The 25,730-nt window shown below is 34.6% G+C and overlaps 2 protein-coding genes across 2 annotated transcripts in view; both read right to left on the minus strand.

Annotated features, from left to right (window-relative positions):
• Positions 1 to 842: 842 nt before the first annotated feature.
• LOC143227566 (uncharacterized) lies at positions 843 to 24,328 on the minus strand. The gene is made up of 8 exons (XM_076458995.1): positions 24,187 to 24,328; positions 19,033 to 19,730; positions 15,518 to 15,644; positions 12,392 to 12,519; positions 10,454 to 10,580; positions 3,467 to 3,733; positions 2,002 to 2,124; positions 843 to 884 (listed from the first exon to the last, which is right to left on the minus strand). Exons 3-8 carry the CDS (start codon positions 15,575 to 15,577, stop codon positions 843 to 845), a joined length of 747 nt encoding a protein of 248 aa, XP_076315110.1. The 5' UTR covers positions 15,578 to 15,644; positions 19,033 to 19,730; positions 24,187 to 24,328.
• Positions 23,128 to 25,730, minus strand: part of LOC143227567 (uncharacterized) — a 33,010-nt gene continuing 30,407 nt past the window's right edge. Inside the window, exons 4-5 of the mRNA XM_076458996.1 lie at positions 24,187 to 24,309; positions 23,128 to 23,247 (exon numbers count right to left, since the gene is read on the minus strand). Of these exons, the coding sequence (XP_076315111.1) occupies positions 23,128 to 23,247; positions 24,187 to 24,309 (243 nt within the window). The remainder of the gene's footprint in view (positions 23,248 to 24,186; positions 24,310 to 25,730) is intronic.

The following is a 25,730-nucleotide window of genomic DNA, read 5'->3' on the forward strand; positions in this document are numbered from 1 at the left end:
AGGGCACAAATCCATATTATGAACATCACTTGTCCACCGTGAGATGTCGCTACCAGCGTAAACAGCAATATTGTTTTCAGTCCCATAAAATCACGCTTGTTGGCTGCATATTAATTCAGTATATATAAAACAGTTTTACGTAAGACATAAGTTCAAATTGAATTTAAGTATTTCAAGACTAGAAAAGAAATAGACAATATACAATGACTAAAATTAGATTTAATTTGAAAACATTCCGAGATTGTAGTTGATCACTGTGTATTGTATTACAAATTAAAACATTTTATCTTAAGAAAAGTTAAAATCGAATGACATTGTTTCGTATGAAAGCGACACAATTATAAACGTTTGTTTCTAGTTCTAAGTATGGTAAAATATGTTAATTACCTAAATAACTTAAAGATAAAAATTAAGCAACAAATTTCAAGACAGCTTTATAAAGAGATCTGTTCCAATTCACTCTTCTATTATAAATTTGGTTTATTTTGAAATTTGCAAAATTCTATTCGAGAGCTATTTCTCCCGGCTTTCTCCAATTTAGCAGTGATAAACTACATAAAGGCAACGAATGAAGAAATTAAATATTACATTATAACGACCCCATAGTTGAAAAATAGAGGAAATCACGTTTCGAACTCGTGTATATTAGATTGTGAAGCAAGCGCTCTAACCATCAGGTACGTTTAAGAGATATTTCCGGTTAATCATGAGCGAAAAAAAGGCCTCAATCAAAGAACAAACCTTTTTTATGAAGTTTATTGTGAGCCCCCTTTGGAAATAGTTTGATTAGCACCAATTCTTCTTAAATTTATTGTTTTTAATGCCGTTTATTTTAAACTAATTCAATAAGAAAGAGTGGTGCCACAGTTGGCTAAGACTCCCATCTGATAATAAATGAAAAATCAGATAATGAGTTAAGGAAACTGTATGAGATGGTGAATGTTATCATTTACTTGTTATGGGTTTATCATTTAGTTTGATTACCCACTTAAAGAGAGGATGTTTTAGAACCTGCCAACACCAACTATCTTGAAGCTCTATAATAGGACGTTCTTCACTGTCATACTGGTACAATATAGCATGATATAGTTTTTGGCACTATATCAGACCAACTGTACCTAAACGGGCAGTAATGATGTTCAAAATTGACATTCCATTGACCAAAGTCATAATTAAGGAGAAAAATGACCATGAAGGTAGCACTTCTGGGCCATGCAGAAGAAATGTTGATGGATGTTTGGATTCCAGAGAAGGTGAAATATACTGTTGTAACGTTGTTTCGAAGGTCCTCCATATCAAATGCATTATAGGGTGATGCACAACAATCACTATGTCAGTGTTTACGAAAGTGATGAAATTGGGATTTACTATTATAATGTAAAATTAAAATAATTATAACAAAATAAACATTTCTTGAGGTATATGAAATTATTTTAACAATAATCAGAGTTTCTTTATGCTTTCTTCATAGTTAATTGATAAAGCTTTTATACTGTAAAGATATTTTGATTATTAACTGCTGTAGGCCATGTACATTTTACACACAAAATTAATATGTAATACTTTCTCTATTATTTTTTCAATCTTGATGAAATAATGACTGAATCATAAGGGGAAATATTCTCAGCTTTTAGACTAACACGTCTTCAACCATAATACACTACTATGGATAAATAATTTTTACTTATTCTTTGATAGATTATTTACACATAGTAATCATTATGATTACACTAGAATAGGTAACAACTGCTTGTAGAAAAAACACAAGTGTAGAGGTCATCAACTCTTTACTATTTCGTTAGCTTATAGCTCTTCTTTTGGATAGTTACTTTCAACTGAAATAAGTTTGGAAAATATTACTGAGATTACTTTTAACCTTTGAAAACTCTGCACTGTATTATGTTGCTGTTATTTTTCTCAAAATTGCAAAGGAAAATTATTGTTCAAACAAATATTGATATTAACTTTTAAATATACATAAAAATATTTCTTTTTACTTACCTTGAAAGATATTTTGTCCTGAATTAGGCCCATAAGTACCCTAAGAACAACGTGAACACATCCAGATACAGAACCAGTTGTGGTTAGAAATGCGTCATCATCTATAAATGTTTGTCCATATATCTAAAAATACGATAATGTAATTTAAGTGTATGATCCCTCTCACCAACCTTACTGTAATTCGTACAAATTTCAGATTTCCCCACACACTAGCTAATATTTACCACTATCTCTGAAGAACGAAACGTTACTATTTTGTTAATTTTAATATCTTTACACATACTTATAAATACAACAATATTTGACTTAATGATTCATATTTTTAATAACAAAAGTTCGTTATAGTTAATAAAATACTCATACAAATTCAACACAGTTTAACAATGTTCAGATAATTATCATAATAGTCTTGTCGACATTTACATGTCTGGATGTAAATTATCTAGTATTTCTTTGTCAGGTAAAAACAATTTACTCTACTGGATATAACTCTCGGTGGACTCAGCAGATAGTCCAATGTGGCTTTGCTATAAGAAAACACACAGAAACAAACACACACACATACTACTGGTTATTTAGATATCGAACCCATAAATCGAATGTTTGGCAGAGTGATTCAAGGGTAAAATGATAAACCCATCAACTCAAACATTTCACTGTTCCAAGTGTATTTGAAGAGTTGATTCTCTTGGCCAGAGAGTTGAAACATAAATTTCATTCTGGAATGTTAAAAAATTCTTTTCAGTTATAATTCCTCCCAGTTCCAGACTGTGTGTACTTGCTTCAACAGACATAATACTCATTTCATCTTTAAAGGGCGTCTACCAATAGTTCCGTGAGGATTTGAAGGATATATTATTGAAGGTGATGAGGTGGGAGATCCATTAATTATTTGAAAAGACAAATAACATAAATAACGTAAATAGTATTTACGAAATACTAACAATGAAACATATTGATTAGTCCCCACTTTCAGGACAAGCTCCTGATTGGCTGTTTATATGTTCGCAAAGGTGTTTACTTTTCACAACAAAATGTAAAATTTTATTTCTGTATTATTTTGTACTGTGTTAAGCTTCAAGATAACTTACATTTGTATTTTATGTTTCTGAACTTCACTTTTAAAACTTGTGAGACAGAATTGTTTCATATTTTAAAGCTTGTAAGATAGTACTGTTTCACATTTTAAATAACAGCACATAATCCTAGCAAATTAATACTGATCTACTTCATTTTTCGAATAAAGATGACGGACGGATTGTCCCACATTCTGGAAATAATGGTTCGTAAATATATGGAAAATTGTTATGTGTTTGGCACTGGCAATGAAGGATTCGTAAGCATACTATATTTTAAACATCAAATGGTAAATTCTTTCAATTTCTTATAATTTTAAATTAATTTAGAAACTAAATCAAAATAGTTTCACTGAAAACAATAAGATAAAGAAAAGCATATCACATACTTTATAAAAATTACAGATAAACGTTCCTGAATGAAGTGACCCAATGCACGTTATTAATAAAATATAAAATTCTCTCATCTTCAAAGCTTCTTTTGGTACAACAACAAATTCTCTTAGTATTGGTATTTGTGATTTTTCTACTTTCTGATTGGTTGAATTTCCTTCTGACATAACAGGAGAATCTTCCTGAAAGGTTAATGTACGGGTCTTGTGTTCACAATCCAACTCTGTTTGTGCTAATGCAGAACATTTGTCAACTTCTGTCTCCTTTAAAGATAAAATAAATTTTCTAACTTCAAAAATAATCAATATTTAGTTTCAATAACTCAGAATACTTCTTGTATTTTGATGCATACTCGAGAAATACTGAATTCTAATAAATTTCAGGTTTTTAGTAATTCTTCATTCACCACATTTGCACAATATACTTTCTGTAACAACATTTTTCAATTTCCTATATAAAATTCTTACTTTTGATTACAGTAACTTCTACATTGTGTATGATATACTCTCAAGTGCGAGTTGATGTTGTTAACTATAACACTGATTTGTTGTGTTTTTATTTAACTATAAAATATATGTAAAGTTTAATATGTTAATGATTTGGTTTATACTAAAAGAGCCATGACATTTCATCATTTATACAGTACTGACATTTAACAGGTTAAAACATATCATAGAAAGTAAAGAATATATATCTATGTAAACGACATTATATCTATCATATCAAGTACTGACTACGCCTCTCTACCAATACCAGGACTCATCAGAGCAGCTGGAACAAACGTGTTGCGATAAAACCAAAAACAATTGTTATGCTGTGAAATAGATTAAGATACTTGGTAGTTACTGTAGTTAAAACATTTAGAAAAGTACAATTGTATTGGTAAAACCCTATGAGGGTTTTGGTCTTATTTAGATCTTGACACAAAAGTTAACTCTATAATTTAAGTAATTATATATTTATAGGTATCAAATTCTTTGCAGTTGTTTCTGTGCCTACCGCTTTAGAGAATATTTCATGCAGCAAGTAGTAAAGAGAAAGGCTTACTATCTATAATATTTCAAAACAGATATTTCTAGACTTCAGGGAGTAGACAGAATTCATGGTTCATATAAATGTGTTAGATGTTGAGTCTCACGAGAAAAAACGTAAGTGAGGTTAAAAGTCCTAAGTTGTTAATACAGAGTTTGATATAACTTATACAAACAAACAAAAATCGTGACAGGGGTTAGGCTTAAGAAATGAGAGAACTCCTTCCAACGGGAGTAGTCAAGAATTGCTGTCCCTCTTGAACCCCCCTTCGTGAATTTATTTGGTCGACGTGGGTGAAGTACAATGATTGATGTGAAAAAGTCTTTAAATCCAGTTTCTGTTGGAGCTGGGGAGATACCCGGAGAGGAAGCGAAAGAAACCAAGGATCTTGAGAAGCATAAAGTTCCTGAAATTTACTTATGATATCTTGCTTCGTTGATTGAATGAACATGAGATTATGTTTAAGATACTGTAATTTGGAATGGAGTTTTAGGTCATTAAAATCGTGGATGGATTATGGGCCCTTTCAGGGAGGCGGGAAAGAAGTCCTATGTGCGTAATTTAGCTGTGGGTGGGAACCGAAGTGCCCAGAGAAACCCACTTTCACAAGCAGAGTGCCACATGAAATACCCTAACCGTGTCCGAATGTTGCTAGTATGGAAACAAGGTAAGTGAAACATAACATTAATTGTAAATATCGATAGGAATATCCTAGTATAAAAGCAAGTTTATACGGTCCCGATTTTTATTGTTGTGAACGGGTTCCGCGTGATGTGCAATTACCCGGGTATGCGTCGACTGTGTCGCCGCTGTGGCCAAGAGTGCCAGACCCCGCGGTGCGGGATATGTCTGGCGTATGGACATGTTGATGACGCGAGTCGTATTTGGTGTGGTGGCCACACGCCCTGGCGTTGCACGCGGCGTGTGGCGACGTATGTTTCGGTGCCTCTTGGGCCACCGACGATAACACGGCCCAAAAATCTTGGGTGAAGAAGGCGGGGGCGTCAGTTCGTCCTCCGGCGTTGTCTGCGGCGGCCGAGGGAGGTGTCCCCGAGGGGGCTTCCGTCACGGCACCTACTGTGTCTGGGGAGAGAGAGCCTCGGTCTTCTGAGGGGGACCATGTCTCGCCCGCCCAGGAAGTGGAGGCTGCGTCCTCTGAGGTGGATGGTGGCGCTTCGGGTGCTGTTCAGGTGAGGGGCCTCTGAGGAGTCTTCGGCCCCTGGCTTGGATGGGGCCCCTGTAGGTGTTCTAAAAGGTCCGAGTGCCCCTGGAGCGTCCCCTATCGCCGTGGGGGCTCAGAACTCCCTGTCGGGTGGTGCGGGGGTTGGGGCTGTTTGGGCGTCAGCTATCCCGCCACACCTGTCAGTGTTGGGGAGGGTCCCTGTGTGGAGGGTCCTGCCCCCCTCTTTATGTGGGGTGTGTCCCTCTGTGAAGGGTCCTGACCCCTGTTGAAGATGGGTCAGTGGGGGTGGTCGGGGAGTACGTGGAGCGTCAGGCATCCCCTGCTGGTGATGCTGTGGCTGGGAGTTCTGAGGGACCATCGGCACTGGCTCTGGGGATGATGGTTGTTCCGGCACCCTACCGCGAGGCGCAGACCCAGACGATGGACGAGCTGCCGTCACTCAGCTCGTTTGTAAGTATCTTGGACTTCCCCATTCTTCCTTGCCTTTGTGGCTTGAGTGAGGACAGTGGGAGGTGCTGGAGCCTTGCATCCTGGATGTTCCCGGTGGTCGGATGTCGGCTGCCGCTGCTGCGAGGATGGGTGGGATTGGGTAGCTCCAAAGTCTGTATGGCCCCTGCCTCCGTCAACTTTGTCAAAGCAGCAGCGTCACTGAGTTCTCCCCTCTCGCTGAACATCCGAGGAATGCGTAGCGTTGCTATTCAATTCTACGCATTCTTCCACTTGAACCGCTTTGTGGTTAACGTTATCTTTCTTCAGGAGACCCATTTTGTCTCTCGAAGGGACCATTTTTCACTGACTTCTCACTACCCTGTGTGTGCTTTTTGGTCGTTTGTCGCGACACGTTCGCGTGCGGTGGGGATCCTCTTCCACCCGCGTTTTACTGGGACTATCCTCGCGTCGCATAGCGATGCTGAAGAGCGGGTGGTGTTCGTTGATATTGTCACTAGGAGTCGTAAGATTCGACTTGTCAATGTCTATGCACTTGTCCGGACTGAAAAGCGGGAAGTCTTCTTTTTGTGGTTGGACAGGTTCCTCCCCTCGACAAGTTTGGGGTGATCCTCTTGCTAGTGATCGGTGTACGCGGTCTATGCATGCGTTGATTTCGGATTTCGCCTTTTTCGATGTCTGGCGTGCACTGCATGGGTCTGCTTTTGTGGCTACCTGGACTTGTCAGGGCATTTCTTGTCGCCTTGACATGTTCTATGTGACACCTAGTCTTCGGCAGAGCCTCGATGGGGCTGCTGTTCATCGGGTTGAAGATGTCTCGTGTTAAGTGTCTGACTATCGGGCGTTTCTCGCCACATTTCGAGAATATGTCCCCGTTTTTCGGGGCCCCGGTGTGTGGAGGCTCAACGTCTCCCTCCTTGACGAGGATCGGGTTGGAGACGCTTTGCTTGCCCTTATTTGGGGCTCTGTTCTGTCAAGTCTGTCAATGGGTCTTGGTGAGCGGGTCTCAAGGATGCCTGTGCCTCCTTGCTGAGGCAAGCTGGCATGCGGCTTTCGTGGGCCCGCCGCCTGGACTTGTGGGGCAAGCAGGACATGTTAGCTGCCTTGCTACATGGCGGACCGACAGATCTCGTTGTAGCGGACTACCAGCGCCTGGATTCCGGGATGTTTTACCATCTCTGCCTACCACTCTCGTTTCTTGTGTGTTTTTGTATATATAAATTTTGTGTATATTTACTGTTTTCTTTTTGTTCACATTAATCTTTGAATATATTTATTGTTTTTTCCACTTGTTAATATTATTGTTTGTATATTGTTTTATTGTTTTTTTCCACTTGTTAATATTATTGTTTGTATATTGTTTTTTTTTCCATTTATTCATATTTACGTCTGTATATATTCATGTTTTTACGCTTGTTTATATTTCTTGTCTTGCCTTTTTGTCCTGTTTTCTTTGTTGTTAATAAATTCAAAATTAGAGCAAAAGAGCTGTCTGAAGCCTTCAGAAAGAAACTTGTAGCAGCTTATGAGTCTGATAAGGGATTTTAATATATCCCAAAGATTTTGAAATCAGCCATTCCACTGTCCGGAAAATAGTCAACAAGTCCAGATCTTAATCCCATTGAGATGCTATTGGGTGATTTGAAACGGGCTGTACAGGCAAAAAAAACCTCAAACATCTCACAGCTGAAAGAATTCTGCATTGAGGAGTGGGGTAAACTTTCTTCAGACCGATGTCAGAGACTGGTAGATGGCTACAAGAAGCGTCTCACTGCAGTTATTTCAGCCAAAGTGGGTAACACTAGCTATTAGGGGCAGAGTGTCCTAAATTTTTCCCAGTTAGAATATGCATTTTTGTAGAATTTCATTTACAGAAGATCTTGAAAAGTCTTTTCTTCAGTTTTAATTGTTTAGTTGTATTCCTATAATCTCTCAGTATTGTTGAAATTGAGATTAAATATCTACCTATCCAAAAATGTTAGAAAAATACACAGGCTTTCATCGGGTGTCCTAACTTTTTCACATGATTGAAATTGCTGAACATCCCTAAGGAAGACAAAAAAAAAAACGGCTGGTTTGGCTTTCCGTGATAGAACACTGAACATTAATGTTGGCATTCCACGGTTTACACAGAAAGGAGAAGTCATCCAAGGTACAAGGCTGGAGAAAAACGTCGCAGAATTCTTTCTCTCTTTTGGTCAATTGGCAGATTTGGTTTGCAATAGTCGATGAAAGCGAAATTTTGTCGATGGGTGAAGTCAGGCGGTAATCCATCAATGATTACCGAGAGATGTGTCAGGTTAGTGCAGTAGAATTTGAGATGGCAACATCTTGGCACCTAATAACTCGCTCGTCTTAACAGCTCTACTACAAGACCAAAAATACCTTGCACATTAAATAATTGCTTTAAAATATGCATGAATATTTCCTGTACCCCAACATATAATACTCAGCATTATGGTAAGCTCCACACTTTTATCCACTTTTCACTTAGGACATGTACTTGAGTAAGTTGTATCAATAGGTAAAATTTACACATAGTGGTTTCATGTTACAGATGTTAGAGTCAGTATTCATAGTGTTGTTTTGTTATAGGGAAATTAAAACAGACTTATTTCAAGCTGTGTTTGTAACTCGTTGATGATGAGAATATACAGAACAGACGATACAGTAATATATATGTACACATATTATGAAATAAGCGGGAGACAGCTGATAGACGTGGACAATAACAGAAGAGAAGAATGTTAGGCCAAGGAAACGTTCGGTGCGATGGTCACTACGGTGAAAGTGCTAGGCCTAACGCTTAAGAGTAAGACTAACAGTAGTAAATGAGATAAAAATAATAAATTATTAGGTCAAAGCGTGATTATAAAGTAACTGAATCAGCCTGAATACACTTTGACAAAAGGAACAGAGGATATTTTAAATAAAGAAGACCAAACGATTACAGGAAAAGTAGTATACGACTGAGGTAACTCACGTCAAAATTGTAAGTAAAATATAACAGAATATTAGTACGATAGAAATAGTGAAAAGTAGTTCAACTTGTCAATTGAAGTTTTAATGTAATTGAGTATGTCTAAGTGCACTTTTGTTAACTAGAAGAATATAGTTTAAGATATCCGTATAATCACTATAGTGTAAATAATTTGTTGTAAATATGTTAAACTATTTTCGGATATATAAGTTAGAAAACTAGTGGAGCGCATGCTGTTCATTTATCGCTAAGAAATCACATAAAATAATGCACAAGAATACTATGCCCAACAACAACACACTATATATTTACACTGAAAGAACACGAGTGAAAGCCTTTAACTGCCAGTTGGCGAACATAACATTAACATCTGATACACAAGCAAACCTGTCACATGCAACGAATACGTAACAGGAAGTTTTGTAATTTTGCATCGCTTGGAATTTGAAACATCTGAATTAGATATAGAATGGAGGGTGATGAAAGGTTGGGAATGGAGAGATATACAGAGTTTGATTTGATATTACTGACACCTTGCTCCTTCTACCAAGAAGATTCATTGATTATTCTCGTGATAAAGTTTAAGGTGTTGTAGGTCCAAGATCTCAGTGAGAATTTACCCCTATGGAAAGTCCTGACAACTTAAAGGTTATATAATTTTCAGACTTAGATGTTACAATAAATAGCGCCCATAACCAGTAAAGTATTTTAACAATTATAAATTATTATTATGAATTATAAAATTCATGCTCTTACAGATTAATAAAGGTGACATTTTACTCAAACATTTGTCTCACAAAAATGCTTGATATGAAAGACAAAAATGTTCAATTAGAATCACTTGTGTGAGCTGCAGTGGTAGAGTATTTAATGTAGGGTCTTACAGAATTTACAAAGTTACAAGTTTATGATTCGGTATCCAATGACCCCACCATAAGATTATGACAAGGAATAATGGTATCAGGCAGAGGATAAACTCAATAAAGGTTCTTCATCACACATGATCATTACTGACCAGCTAAAGGACTAATCTACTTTAAGAACTTATCGAAGGTTGTGGCATTTCAAGTGGCCATAAACTGGCATGTTTATAGTTTTTATTTTCATGAAAACATATTGGTATATACATTGAAATTCCATAGGAAGTAACCTGAACAAGAAGAATATCCCCTGTGAAATCCACGAATATCATGAAGAAGAATAGATATCATGGTAGAATTTCTCTTTGAAACAATATTATAAAATCCTACGTTGAAAACAAAAGGTACTAGTTCCTCTTTTAAATTTACATTATCTCGTATATTAGCATTATAAATGCAATATTTGGACAAATCCACTTACCTCGGGCATATCTGGAGGAGGTTCCTGGTACAGTAGTAATCCAATAAGTAAAATACCACCTTGTACCGATCCTATGATTATAAATAAGAAAGGGACACGATCCAAAATCCCAGAATCGGAGAAATAACTAAAAACAACATATAGAAAGTTAAAAACCATTCTGGTTAATTTGGTAGTAGCACCAAATAGAACTCTCTACAGTTACTCAAATTGGTGATCTTCTAATAACAGGTATTATAATCTATTACGTTAGCTGTTACTTCACTAATATTATTTGTTATTCATTATGCTTAATTAAACATGGATTTTGAAAGTAACCGCAAATGAGACACTATGATGTAACTCAAGAGAAGAACGAGGAAAACTGAGAAAGTTTTAGCAACGTTATGCAACAATATAAGAAGCAACATTATGCAACAATATAACAACCACCAGTTAGTGAAATACTCACGGTATTATCTTCACACAGTTTTGTAAATAAACCTACGATGCGCAGTGCTTTGTCAACCACATATGTAAGCTTACAGATAAGCTTTTAGGGGTACCAAATAAAGGGTACCTGATGTAGATAGCTCACGAGCTTAAAGTGAAGATAAAAAACATACGGTTTGTGATGTGTAAGTTGTTGGCGTTGTGAATGTATCCATGGTTCGTCTTAATACTGATTATTGCTGAATTTATTACTTTGTCAGTGGTTAGCTTTATTATACTCATTCCTTCTTTTATTAATGCAATCGTGTTATGCTTTAGTAATGTACCCAAGCATTATGTATGGATACATCTTTATGTATTGATGCATCAATAGTTATAATTGGTTTGATTAAAGTACCCATGGCTGACGATAATCTGTTATGAGCTTTATTAGTGTTTGTATGATTCTCTTTATTAATGATCCCGTAATGTTTTATTAATATAACAAAGGATAGCGCCAAAAGTGGCTTAGTTGTATGTCTGAAAAACTTATAACGCTAAAATCCAGGGTTCGATACTTGTGCTGCGCAAAACACAGATAGCCTATTCTTTAGTTTTATGCTGAACAACTAAAGTACCAATATTCGACTTCATAGAATACAGGATTTCTTGTTGTTAATGTATCCATGATTGTCTCTGTTGATGTAAAAATGGTTACTATCAAAGGTACATCTGTAATTAACTGTTAATGTATACAATATTAATCAATTCATTATTCGCTTTATTAATGTATCGATGGTTGGCTTGATTATTGAATACATTATTAGATGGTTGATTTCGTTATTTTATCCAATTTATATCATTGTTAGATGATTATATCATTATTGGCTTTTCTAATTTATCCAAGTACGGATTTATTAATATATAAATGGCTAACTTTAATAATATTTTCATTTATTGCATCTATAAGTGTAGTTATTTGGTATTCATCTCTGACTTCAGTACCATATCCGTTAGTTACTTTAACAGTGTATCTGTGGTTGTATTTATTAATGTTTGTCTTTACTAGCATGACCATTACTAATATATCTATAATTATACTTAATTACTGTGTAAATGTTATATGATACATTTATTTCAGTTTATTAACGTATTCAATACTATCTTTACCAATGTATTTCAGGACCGCTTGTATAGGTGTTAACACTTTTATCAATAAAGCAGAGAACAACATTTCGACCTTCTTAAGTTATAAGCACCGATAGCCCTCGTGAGGCTTTGTGCGAAATTAAAAAACAAACAAACAAACTTAAGTTATGTTCAGGTTGAAACGTTGTTTTCTGCTTTATTAGTAAAAGCGGTCCTGAGATACATGTTTACTTCAAATGGGTTTCTCGTCATCACGAATATCTTTACTAGTGTATAAATGGAAGTATTATCATTGGGTCTTTATTAATGTATCTATTCTGGGTTTACGTTAAGACATTATTTCCGCCATGAGATCATTCTTACTTATGCAACACTTACCCATCAGCATCAGGTTGGAGGTTATTAGGGTTCATAAAATATGTATGTAAGTTATTCATTACAACTGGAGTGAAGGCCATCCCTGAAGACACTATTCCTGCCATGAGACCCTTATTGTTGGGGAACCACTAAAATCGATAAAAGTTTGAGTATTAATTCTTAATATCGACAAACAACGTTTTTAAACTCAAGAAGGCAAAGTTCTTACTTAAAAAAAACTTTAGATTCAAGTTTCCTTTTCTTGGTATATAAACACTTTTTAATCTTTCGTGTTATTACCATTTCCAGTTACTACAAAACAGCACAAACTAAAGATACAACCATTTTAAAAGGAGTTAAGAAATACTATTCACTAAATTCAACATTACAATAATATTTAATAGAACGGTTCTTAAACGTATAATAATTTTCCCTCTTTAATTTTCACAGAGCTACTTTCAACTACAGGTTTAAAAAGTTACTACAATAGTTTTACTTCTTACAAACCTTACTTTCTTATTTTTCTTCCTCTACATGATTGAGTACGTTACATTAAAACGATTTTGGAGCTTCACAATGTCGTTACAGTCCATGTCACCACGTCTGGTCATGTTCTCTGTCTTATGACAGTGTCTGGGCAATACCTCTACTGTAGATTCCAAAGTACGCTACTCCTCTCTGCATGCCTCCTCTAATCTATCTTGAGAACAAGAACAATGACGCCTTTCAATAGTCTGACAAGCAACTTGACCGGTTTGTCTTAGAACGAGATAGCATGAATAATTGTTTCATTCTGTAAAAACTTGTACTATGCGATTGTTGATCTAATGTCTCGTGAAAGCACATATTATTTACACATAACACATATCTTTTGTTTCCTGGGGCATGGGATTTGATGTTGTATCATGTATTTTAACTTGCTATAAGAAGACACACTTATGGTTGCATGTTTGCTTTTCATGGGTCTTTTTTTATTATATTTTCAAGTTCCCAATCTATACACATATTTATGATCTAGATGTAATAATATTTTGCTCTTGAAAAGACAGTTACCTAACCTTTCAAATAGTGATTAAACGTCACAAATTACAGTATCAAAGTAGTGTTAAACAAAGCCAAACAGCAATTCTAATACATAGCGTTGAACAAGTAGTTGTTGAACATCTCATTCCAAAACCATGAGCACTAAGATGGAGTTGGTCCCCTTTTTGCTGTTATAAGAGCATCCACTCTTGTTGGAATGCTTTTCACTAAGTTTTGGAACATGGCCGCGGGAATTCGCTCCTGTTCGGCTACAAGAGCATTAATTTAGATTGGGCACTGATGTTGGGCGAGAAAGCCTGGCTCGCAGTCAGTGTTCCAGTTAATCACAGAGGTGTTCATTGGGGTTGAGGTCAGGTCTCCGTGCAGGCGAGTCAAGTTTTTCCACACCACCCTTGACAAACCATATCTCATGGACCTCGTTTTGGGCATGGGGGCATTGTCATGCTGAAACACAAAAGGGCCTTCTCCAAACTTGCCACAAAGTTGGAAGCACATGATTCTCTAGAATGCCATTGTATACTGTAGCATTAATATTTCCCTTCACTGGAACTAAAGAGCCTAGCCCAAACAATGAAAAACAGCCCCTGACCATTATTCCTACTACACAAAACTTCACACTTGGCACGATACATTCAGGCAGGTAACATTCTTCTGGCATTCGTCAAACCCAGATTCGTCCGTCAGACTGCCAGAACGTGAAGCGTGGTCCGTCACTCAAGAAAACGCATTTCCACTGCTCCAGAGTCCAATGACAGTATGCTTTACACATCTCCAGCTGACGCTTGGCATAATGCATGATGATCTCAGGCTTATGTGTAGCTGCTCGACCATGGAAATCCATTTCGTGAAACTCTAGACGAAGAGTTCTTGTGCTGACGTTGCTTACAGAGGCGGTTTGGTACTCGGTAGTGAGTGTTGTAACTGTGGACAGACGATTTTACGCGCTTAACCACTCGTCGGTCCCGTTCTGTGAGCTTGTGTGGCCTATCGCTTCGTGGCTAAGCTGTTGTTCCTCCTAGACATTTTCACTTCACAATAACAGCACTTAAAGTTTACCGGAGCATCTCTAGCAGGGCAGAAATTTGACGAATTGACTTGTTGGAAGGTGGTATCCCATGACAGTACCACGTTAAAAGTCACTGTGCTCTTCAGTACGATCCATTCTGCTGCAAATGTTTGTCTGTGGAGATTGCATGGCTGTATGGTTGATTTTATGCACCTGTTAGTGATGAATGTGACTGAAACCACAAATTAGAAGGGTCGTACACATACTTTTGGTCATGCAGTGTACAATAGTGAAATTAACATATAAACTATAAAGTTCCTCTAAGAATAATTTGATAATTATGTGAAGGTTATAACGGTTTATCATGTAAAATCTGAAATTCTCTAATGCATAAAATATTTTAATATTAAAATGTTAATTACTTTGATATTTAATGGTATACATTTGAAAAAGTAGAGCGATAATAACATTGGTTATGAAATTGTAAAATTAATACTGTAATATGATATTCTACGTGCCTTGGGGTGTTCACAAATAAAGTACAGAATCTTTTAAAGATACGAATATATTGTTAAAAGTCAGAGAATGTTACTGTCATGGGTACTTTCATGGCTACATTTGGGTTTTGAAAGCACGATACCCAAATGCTTGTAATAGATTTTGAAGGCATCTAATACTGAACATTAGGTTGCCTCTAGCCACAATTGACCAGTCTAATAACACTAACGGAATGAACACAGTACAAACCAAACACCAAGATTTTCACAGGTCACCATGAAAATATGTAGCTTAGTTTGTAGGTTCCACATATGGCAAAGTGAACCTCATCATGCATACAAACATTTATATCGCCACGCATGTTTCAAGAGCCATTCAGGTTGAAAATGCGATTTACATAAGCAATAAATGCTCAACATATTGATTAAAACCTTCAAACCAGAAAAAAATATTCGCTTTTAAGCATGAAACGTCTTTTCAAGTAAAAGACTTCGGTAAATATTATGTTTTTTGTTTCTTTTTTTATTTGATACATTTGTATCCTACCACAACTATTTTCAGTAAACCTTAAAACACAGTACCTAACTGGTTGTACACACCTGCATTGCCACAGATAACGGAAAACCATAACAACCAATAAACCCAACATTAACGACCATTCCTAAGGTGGCAATTGTAGCTCCGAGGCTGTGTTGTATGGTCCAGTACGTCGCTATTATCCCGAGACTGAAAATAAATAAAATATATTGAAAGTAATTTATGTTATATGATTTATCGTGAAAAGAAATTACATTCTAATCGTTTTGGTATATAATATCATAAAACCTTTGGTCTATTTTATGTGCTATATCAGACAATTTATTTATTATTTCCAGTATCACTTTGTTTAATACTTTATTGGATTAACAGTTGATCATTCTAAATTTAAATTAATTTTTATTTCCACAAATAAATACACAGAGGGACTATTTTGGTCGGTGTAGTGTTTATTATTTTTATAAATGGATTGTTCGTTTTTAAACGAAAGCCACATTGGGTTATCTGCTGTGTCTACCACATGAGTATATATTTTGTTTTAAAGCAAACCCATAATGGACTACTTACCGTGTCCAACGTAAGCAATTCAACTTCAGACTTTAGTGTTATAAGCCCATAGTCTTACTGCTCTCCCATTGTGAACCATTAAAGAGCAGAATAGAGTCGTGTGAATATTGTATATTGTTTGAGGCATGTCGTATCAGAAGAGGAAACATTGTGAGTGATGTTCAGTACAGAAATAAGACGTATGTTGATGGTAGTTATCTGTGGAATTAGCATGGTGTAGATGGTACTTATCACTAAGTTGTGAGAATATGATATATACCAGTGGATTAAGAACGTTAAATATGGTGGTTTCTTTCATCTCAAGATAAGAAAATACAAAAAGTTCGGGTGTTGAGTTTAATCTCAAAATAAGTCAGCATACTAATTATTACTGATACAGTTTTCTAATCATTATAGGTACATGTTTAAAGTATTTCAGGTATAGTTTTGCCATTAATGCAACTACAGTTTTCTAATTATTATAGAAGGTTTATTACAGCTTTTAGGTTCCTTACTTTTATCAGTGACAATATTTCTCAGCTATAATTCAAGATCTTACTGCGCATGATTCTACACGCCTCATACTGACCTACCACCATACAATTTAAGTCTAGTGTTATTTCAATGACTATTTCATACTGACATCAGTTAAACTTTAAAATAGTGAAATGTGGCGAGTTCCAAATCGACCTCGGTGATACAATGGGAACCATCTATTCAACACTTCATAACTAAAATTTAATTGTGAAATAAGTACAGAATGTTGCCAGAAAACATCTCACATGAATTCGTAATGAACTGCATCCAGGTTCTCACTCTTGACCAAGAATATGTATTATGCAGATCCATTTGCAAATAGAACAGCAACAGAGCAAGTGAATATTTCGCTGCTGACGTTGCAGAAAAAAAAGAACAGTGTAAAACATGATTGAAAACATGGACATCGTGCACAACAACAAGGATGCCAGGACAAAACTTAAAAACTAAATACTGACCAAGAAAGCATAACACCACTACGGTGTAACAGCAGACCAAATAGTGCACTATCTCTTGAATAATAAAGAATGGAGAACAAAACTCAAAATGCAAGAAATAGGACAACGTTTTCAAATTAACGATAGAATAATTGTTTAAAATCCCTTAAAATACGAAAAACTGTAACGCTGCTAAATTTGATGAGTTCTGTACTGCACAGATCAAGAAACTTAGTAATAATGTATTGGGTTTTACTATTCACAAAGATACACCACATACAAGTTTGGAAGAAAGTATATCTGGTATCCATCCAGAAGCCCGGAAAAAGATCCGGGCACATCTGTGCCTCTTGTACACTCCATTCTGAATCATTTGACTTCTGTCATTGAAAACTAGTTCTCACGAAACAAATTATGCGTGGTTAAGATTTTCCATTTACTCAGTATGTTGAAACAACATGATAATTGATACCATGTTTATTGGACTCTCGACATAAGATAACACAGCTCAATTTACATATATTTCACTGTAAAATATTCAACATTACAAAAAACACCAACTTTATCTGTATGGTCAGTCGTTTTTACCTTGAGACCCACGTGGCACAGCGGAATGTCTGCGAACTTACAACACTAGAAACGCTTAACTTCAAATAACCACAACAAAATGTACGTTAAACTAGAAGGAAAGTGCAGCTACCCAAGGAAGCTGTCTTAACTCCTGTATCTCAGGCTGGTATGGGTATTAACACTTTTAATAAAAAAGCAGCGAACAACGTTTCGACCATTTTAGGTCATATTCAGGTTAACAAAACATCCGGGATTCTAAATGGATACCATATATACTTTCTACCAAACTTTTACTATAAGGTGTGTCTTATTGAGTTCTTGATCTGTACGATACAGAACTCATCAAAGTCAGCAGCGTTGGAATTTTTAAATTCTTCTATCGTTAATTTGAAAACGCTATCCTATTTCATCTAGTTTGAGTTCTGTTCTCTTTGTGAACCTGAAGATGACTTAAGAAGGTCGAAACGTTGTTCTCTGCTTTATTAGTAAAATTATTAATATCCGTACAAGCCATCATGAGATACATTTTACTTCAAGTGGGTTACTCGTCATCACGAATGTTTTTACTTGTTTTAACATCCACATGAATGACCAGGCCATATTCTAACAAGTGCAGTCTGGTCTGTGTCAAATATCTCACTATTGCGATGCTATAGTATGAAAAATGTATGTGAAACAGTAGCTGCGATAAAACCCATGTAAGTTGGAGATTAACTTCTTTCTTCTGTGAAACAAGAAGTTAAACAGTGGAACATTGACACAAAGTTGGAGTTGGAAGTGAATATCTAATTCATTCTCACCTACAAAGAAAACACCAGAAAGACCAAAGTCAGCTCCTGGAGTAACACCATCAGAAAACTCACCAACGTGACATTGGCTCCACAATCAGCGACAGCTGTCTAACGTGAAATAACTTTAGAATAACAATCACCAGTAGAAGATTTTATGAGTTTACATAATTATAATTATACACTTATAACTGATTCACGATCATGAATGGTAGGTACTAATGAAAACACGATAACACGATTTGTTAATTACCTTGATCAAAACTAATCTTCTGCCGCTACTTTCCATGTGAATGAGTGTCGCACTGTCTTATAAGATTACTTACTTTATGTATTTAAAATACAGATGTATCTTAGAACAATTCACGGGATTATGAAATGTGTAAGTTTCTATGTTTTTTTTTTTCAAAGTAGACAGAACTACATATCTGTGCAATGTCCACCAAGAGAATTGAACCCCGAATCCTAATATGACAGAAATGATTTTAGAAAAGAAACATAGGTAATATTAAATTACGTCCATGACTTGGTTAGTGTATATATAAATAATTATTTTAGAATTATTAAAATAAACTTACAACACATCAATAATGCTAATTATTTTAACTTTAACAATTTGATTTGCATTATTTTATCTAAGTGTAATTACACTCAGTTTTGGTGTGTATGTCCAACATTACATTCACATTCCTGCCTCACCTGAAAATAACTGTACCAATCAGGATGCTAAACCGATGTCCAATCCGTTCAGCTAGCCAAACTCCACAAAAGAAGAATGAAGTTAAACAGTCGGATATGTAGATGATCCAAGCAGTCTGTTCGTATCTCGTGTTATTGTTAACTCTTTTTCAGAGGTATGATGTCAGGTAAGGAGTGATGTTTCCAAACAGAAATGTTGTACCAAGACCAAGATAAATCAGAAAACATCCAAAAACTGCTATAAATGGGCGAACTTTCATATCTAAAAAATTATCGAGGAAACGGTTGACGCCAAAGTTTAACTGATTTGGTATTAATAAATTATATAATTACTTTACCGGTGAAACACTGTATTACACGAATGTACCAAAATTATCACATTATAAGAATAAAAATAAACTTTTATTCTGCAGTCTCTTATATGCAAGAGTTGAACGTGTGGGTCACGTGAACAGTTTCACACGTGATATCTGTGTTTGTTGATTCACTCTTCTGAGGATAAACTGCCATCTGTTTGTTAAAGAAGAGACATGACTGTAACATGTTTATTTCAAAACGGCAACACTTTCGGTACATATCACACAAGTAACTTTCTGGTTTCCAAAAAGAAGTACTTTTCTCCCCATTCTTCACGACACTTGGAAGCCACTTTTCTTCTTTTAAAAGCAGTCATAACGGTAGGTGAAAAACAACAGGATCTGAAAATGAAAAACACAGAACGCTGTGAGAAAAGTATTGTACTGGTTCAAGAACGCACAAACAAAATATATTGAAACGTACGTTTGTCACGACACTTATCTAAGAACGAGTTACGAAAAGTGCATAACCCGACTACTAAGAAAAATGAGCTTGTTGAAGCAGTAACCCTAGGCCGCTGAATTTACAAGACGAGTCAATAGGACAAGGGTCAAGTCTGTACTTGTTTTTGAAATCCTAATGTTTTTATAGATACGTGGCTCGATTTGAATAAACGGGCAGCAATGACGAAGGAAGAATTTTCCTATTGGTTAAAGTGCGCGTGACAGCCTTGTTTCTTTTTATCTTAACGTCTTGTGTTTGCCAGCTTAAAGTGGCCATCAGTGTGATTTATTTTGTTATGACAGTCGGACATTTGATGAAATGTCACTTTTTATTTCCAAGCGGCTAGCTGTTGGCGGGCCGTACAAAATCACATCGAGAGCCGTAGTTTGTTGATTCCTGGCCTAGAGTGATGTGTAATGTGAAATGTGTGGATCTGTGCTTAGCAATCGTGCTTATTGTAAAAGTACAATGATTTTACGTTAATTGTAGTGTTGTTGAATGTTATGTGTAACGTAGACTTACAATGTACAATGAGTTAGGTTTCTAAGTCAAATTTTCTCTTTAAAAGAAAGGTACAAGTAGCACTGAAACTAAACGCGCGTAATTTATATGTTTTAAGAATAAGGAATGTATGTTATTTCCCATAAAATTTCGCAAAACCACGTAAGAGAATTTAAAGTCGGTAAAACGCCTTTATTTTAGGTGTATCATGTGAGTTCAATACCGAATCTAGTTTGTTATGAAACTTTTAGTTCAGAGAATCTGTGATTTAACAGTGTTTTAATGATGGCTTTTAAGATATGAGATACGTTGTAATTGATCGAAAAATTATTTGCTTAGTTATTTTAACTTTACATTTATTGCTGTTAAGTTGTAATTTATTTGAAAGTTAATGTGTAAGTACATTTAATAGGCTAGAAGTAGCGATGTGAAATAATTGAACATATTTTAAAATACAGTAAAGGTGAAACAGGATACATTTTTATTTTATTCTATACAAACTCTCATAACTTACCAATAAATGAAATACTCCCAAACAAACAAAATGTTCCAAACCATCCGAAGTGCGGAATAATTTTTTGAAACACTATAGGCCAGAAGCTAATAGATATACCATACATGAAGACACATGATAACTATGCATCTAGATGTATATCAAAAAAATGTTTGTCAGTAATCTGATGTACTAGCTACAAGAAAATACCCTGTCGCGAAGTGGCGAGAAGGTTGAGAGAAAAATTATATTTTCGAGAAGAATGAAGTATCAGCTAAAGAATGTATATATAGTCACTTAGCAGTTAGATGGTTATTTAATGATATCAGCAAGATGAAGTATCAGATAGAAAAATATATGTATATATATATATATATAGTCACTCAGCATTTAGATGGTTATTTAATGATGTCAGCAAGATGAAGTATCAGAGAGAAGAATATATGTATATATATATATATATAGTCACTCAGCATTTAGATGGTTATTTAATGATGTCAGCAAGATGAAGTATCAGAGAGAAGAATATATGCATATATATATATATATAGTCACTCAGCATTTAGATGGTTATTTAATGATGTCAGCAAGATGAAGTATCAGAGAGAAGAATATATGTATATATATATATATATAGTCACTCAGCATTTAGATGGTTATTTAATGATGTCAGCAAGATGAAGTATCAGAGAGAAGAATATATGTATATATATATATATATATAGTCACTCAGCATTTAGATGGTTATTTAATGATGTCAGCAAGATGAAGTATCAGAGAGAAGAATATATGTATATATATATATAGTCACTTAGCAGTTAGATCGTTATTAAACAAAATATCATTGGGCTGAAGTAATACATAGAAAGAAATATACAGACGTTTAGAAGTTAGATGTTTGAATAAAGATAAATATATAGATTAAAATATAAAACAAAAATTATATCGACATTCAGCAGTTAAGTGTCTATGAAAAAGGCTAAAGTAACTATCATTGTTTGAGAGTTACTACGTAGGTGAAATAGAGAATTTTTAATTTAAAAAACAAACAGAAAATTAAACATGGTGTATGAATACTTCATGTATTTAATATTTAATGTTCTCCTTTTATTTTTTATTCATAAAGAAATGACGATACTGGTGCTCGTTGCTTCAACGATAATTTCGAGAATTCTAAAGAATACATAAACATCTTGTAGATTTTCAGTCAGGTGAAGATACACATATCATTTTAGTTACTTACTGCTACAAAGTAGATCATTCCATAAATGATAGTTGTGTGTTTTTTGCCAAACACTTCAACAACAGCGGCAGCAATGCATACAAACTCAACAGGAAACGTAGCAAATAGAGCACAAATCCATATTACGAACATCACTTGCTCACCGTGAGATGTCGCCACCAGCGTAAAGAGCAACATTGTTTTCAGTCCCATAAAAATCACGCTTGTTGGTTGCAATATAATTAAGTATATGTAAAACAGTTTTTCGAAAGGCATAAGTTCAAATTGAATTTAATTATTTCAAGACTAGAAATGAAATAGACAATATACAATGACTAAAATTAGATTTAATTTAAAACATTCCGAGATTGTAGTTGATCACTGTGTATTGTATTACAAATTAAAAACATTTTTATCTTAACAAAAGTTAATATCGAATGACATTGTTTCGTATGAAAGCGACATAATTATAAACGTTTGTCTCTAGTTCTAAATATGGTAAAATATGTTAATTACCTAAATAACTTAAAGATAAAAATTAAGCAACAAATGTCAAGACAGCTTTATAAACACATCTGTTCCAATTCACTCTTCTATTATAAATTTGGCTTGTTTTGAAATTTGCGAAAATTCTATTCGAGAGATATTTCTCCCGGCTTTCTCCAATTTAGCAGTGATAAACTACATAAAGGCAACGAATGAAGAAATTAAATATTACATTATAACGACCCCATAGTTGAAAAATAGAGGAAATCACGTTTCGAACTCGTGTATATCAGATTGTGAAGCAAACGCTCTAACCATTTAGTCAAACGTTTAAGAGAGATTTCAGGTTAATGATGTGAGAAAAAAAGGCCTCAATTAAAGAACAAACCTTTTTTTATGAAGTTTATTGTGAGCCACCTCTGGAAATAGTTTGATTAGCACCAATTCTTGTTAAATTCATTGTTTTTAATGCCGTTTATTTTAAACTAATTCAATAAGAAAGAGTGGTGCCACAGTTGGCTAAGACTCCCATCTGATAATGAATGAAAAATCAGATAATGAGATAAGGAAACTGTAGAGATGGTGAATGTTGTCATTTACTTGTTATGGGTTTATCATTTAGTTTGATTACCCACTTAAAGAGAGGATGTTTTAGAACCTGCCAACACCAACTATCTTGAAGCTCTATAATAGGACGTTCTTCACTGTCATACTGGTACAATATAGCATTATTAGTTTTTGGCACTATATCAGACCAACTGTACCTTAACGGGCAGTAATGATGTTCAAAATTGACATTCCATTGACCAAAGTCATAATTGAGGAGCCAAATGACCATGAAGGCACCACTCCTGGGCCATGCAGAAGAAATGTTGGTGGATGTTTGGATTCCATAGTAGGTAAAATATACTGTTGTAACGTTGTTTCGAAGGTCCTCCATCTCAAATGCATTATAGGGTGATGCACAACAATCACTATATCAGTGTTTACGAAAGTGATGAAATTGTGATTTATTAAATAATTGTAACATTAAAAATAATTATAACAAAATAAACATTTCTTGAGGTATATGAAATTATTTTAACAATAATCAGAGTTTCTTTATGCTTTCTTCATAGTTAATTGATAAAGCTTTTATACTGTAAAGATATTTTGATTATTAACTGCTGTAGGCCATGTACATTTTACACACAAAATTAATATGTAATACTTTCTTTATTAATTTTCCAGTCTTGATGAAATAATGACTGAATCATAAGGGGAAAATATTCTCAGCTTTTAGACTAACACGTCTTTAACCATAATACACAACTATGGATAAATACTTTTTACTTATTTTTTGATAGACTATTTACACATAGTAATCATTATGAGTACACTAGAATATGTAACAACTGCTTGTAGAAAAAAACATAAGTGTAGAGGTCATCAACTCTTTACTATTTCGTTAGCTTTTCGCTCTTCTTTTGGATAATTACTTTGAACTGAAACAAGTTTGGAAAATATTAGTGAGACTAGTTTTAACCTTTGAAAACTCTGCACTGTGTTATGTTGCTGTTATTTTTCTCAAAATGGCGAAGGAAAATTATTGTTGGAACAAATATTGATATTAACTTTTAAATATACATAAAAAATATTTTTGCTTACTTACCTTGAAAGATATTTTGTCCTGAATTAGGCCCATAAGTACCCTTAGAACAACGTGAACACATCCAGATGAAGAACCAGTTGTGGTTAGAAATGTGTCATCATCTATAAATGTTTGTCCATATATCTAAAAATAAGATAATGTAATTTAAGTTTATGATCCCAATCACCAACCTTACTGTAATTCGTACAAATTTCTAATTTCCCTATACATTAGCTAATATTTACCACTATCTCTGAAGAACGAAACGTTACTAGTTTGTTAATTTTAATATCTTTACACATAATTATAAATACAACAGTATTTGACTTAATTATTCATATTTTTAATAACAAAAGTTCGTTATAGTTAATAAAATACTCATACAAATTCAGCACAGTTTAACAATGTTCAATTAATTATTATAAGAGTCTTGTTGACATTTACATGTCTGGAAGTAAATTATCTGGTGTTTCTTTGTCAGGTATAAACAAAAAAACTCTACTGGATATTACCCTCGGTGGACTCAGCAGATAGCCTAATGTGGCTTTGCTATAAGAAAACACACAGAAACAAACACACACACATACTACTGGTTATTTAGATATCGAACCCATAAATCGAATGTTTGGCAGAGTGATTCAAGGGTAAAATGATAAACCCATCAACTCAAACATTTCACTGTTCCAAGTGTATTTGAACAGTTGATTCTCTTGGCTAGAGATTTGAAACATAGATTTGATTCTGGAATGTTAAAAAATTCTTTTCAGTTATAATTCCTCCCAGTTCCAGACTGTGTGTACTTGCTTCAACAGACATAATACTAATTTCATCTTTAAAGGGCGTCTACCAATAGTTCCGTGAGGATTTGAAGGATATATTATTGAAGGTGATGAGGTGGGAGATCCATTAATTATTTGAAAAGACAAATAACATAAATAACGTAAATAGTATTTACGAAATACTAACAATGAAACATATTGATTAGTCCCCACTTTCAGGACAAGCTCCTGATTGGCTGTTTATATGTTCGCAAAGGTGTTTACTTTTCACAACAAAATGTAAAATTTTATTTCTGTATTATTTTGTACTGTGTTAAGCTTCAAGATAACTTACATTTGTATTTTATGTTTCTGAACTTCACTTTTAAAACTTGTGAGACAGAATTGTTTCGTATTTTAAAGCTTGTAAGATAGTACTGTTTCACATTTTAAATAACAGCACACAAATCTAGCAAATTAATACTGATCTACTTCATTTTTCGAATAAAGATGACTGACGGATTGTCCCACATTCTGGAAATAATGGTTCGTAAATATATGGAAAATTGTTATGTGTTTGGCACTGGCAATGAAGGATTCGTAAGCATACTATATTTTAAACATCAAATGGTAAATTCTTTCAATTTCTTATAATTTTAAATTAATTTAGAAACTAAATCAGAATATTTTCACTGAAAATAATAAGACAAAGAAAACATATTACATACTTTATAAAAATTACAGATAAACGTTGCTGAATGAAGTGACCCAATGCACGTTATTAATAAAATATAAAATTTTCTCATT

Source organism: Tachypleus tridentatus, chromosome 9 (assembly GCF_004210375.1).
Source record: "Tachypleus tridentatus isolate NWPU-2018 chromosome 9, ASM421037v1, whole genome shotgun sequence".
Classification (NCBI taxonomy): Eukaryota; Metazoa; Arthropoda; class Merostomata; order Xiphosura; family Limulidae; genus Tachypleus; species Tachypleus tridentatus.

What these genes read in the sequence shown, in the direction of transcription:
- LOC143227566 (XM_076458995.1), bottom strand. Translation starts at nt 15,577, where the DNA reads ATGGTCGTTAATGTTGGGTTTATTGGTTGTTATGGTTTTCCGTTATCT. An exon ending in CGTTATCTGTGGCAATGCAG is followed by an intron (nt 12,520 to 15,517) that starts GTGTGTACAACC and finishes TATCGATTTTAG; the next exon opens with TGGTTCCCCAACAATAAGGG. An exon ending in AGGACAAAATATCTTTCAAG is followed by an intron (nt 885 to 2,001) that starts GTAAGTAAAAAG and finishes ATTTATTATCAG; the next exon opens with ATGGGAGTCTTAGCCAACTG.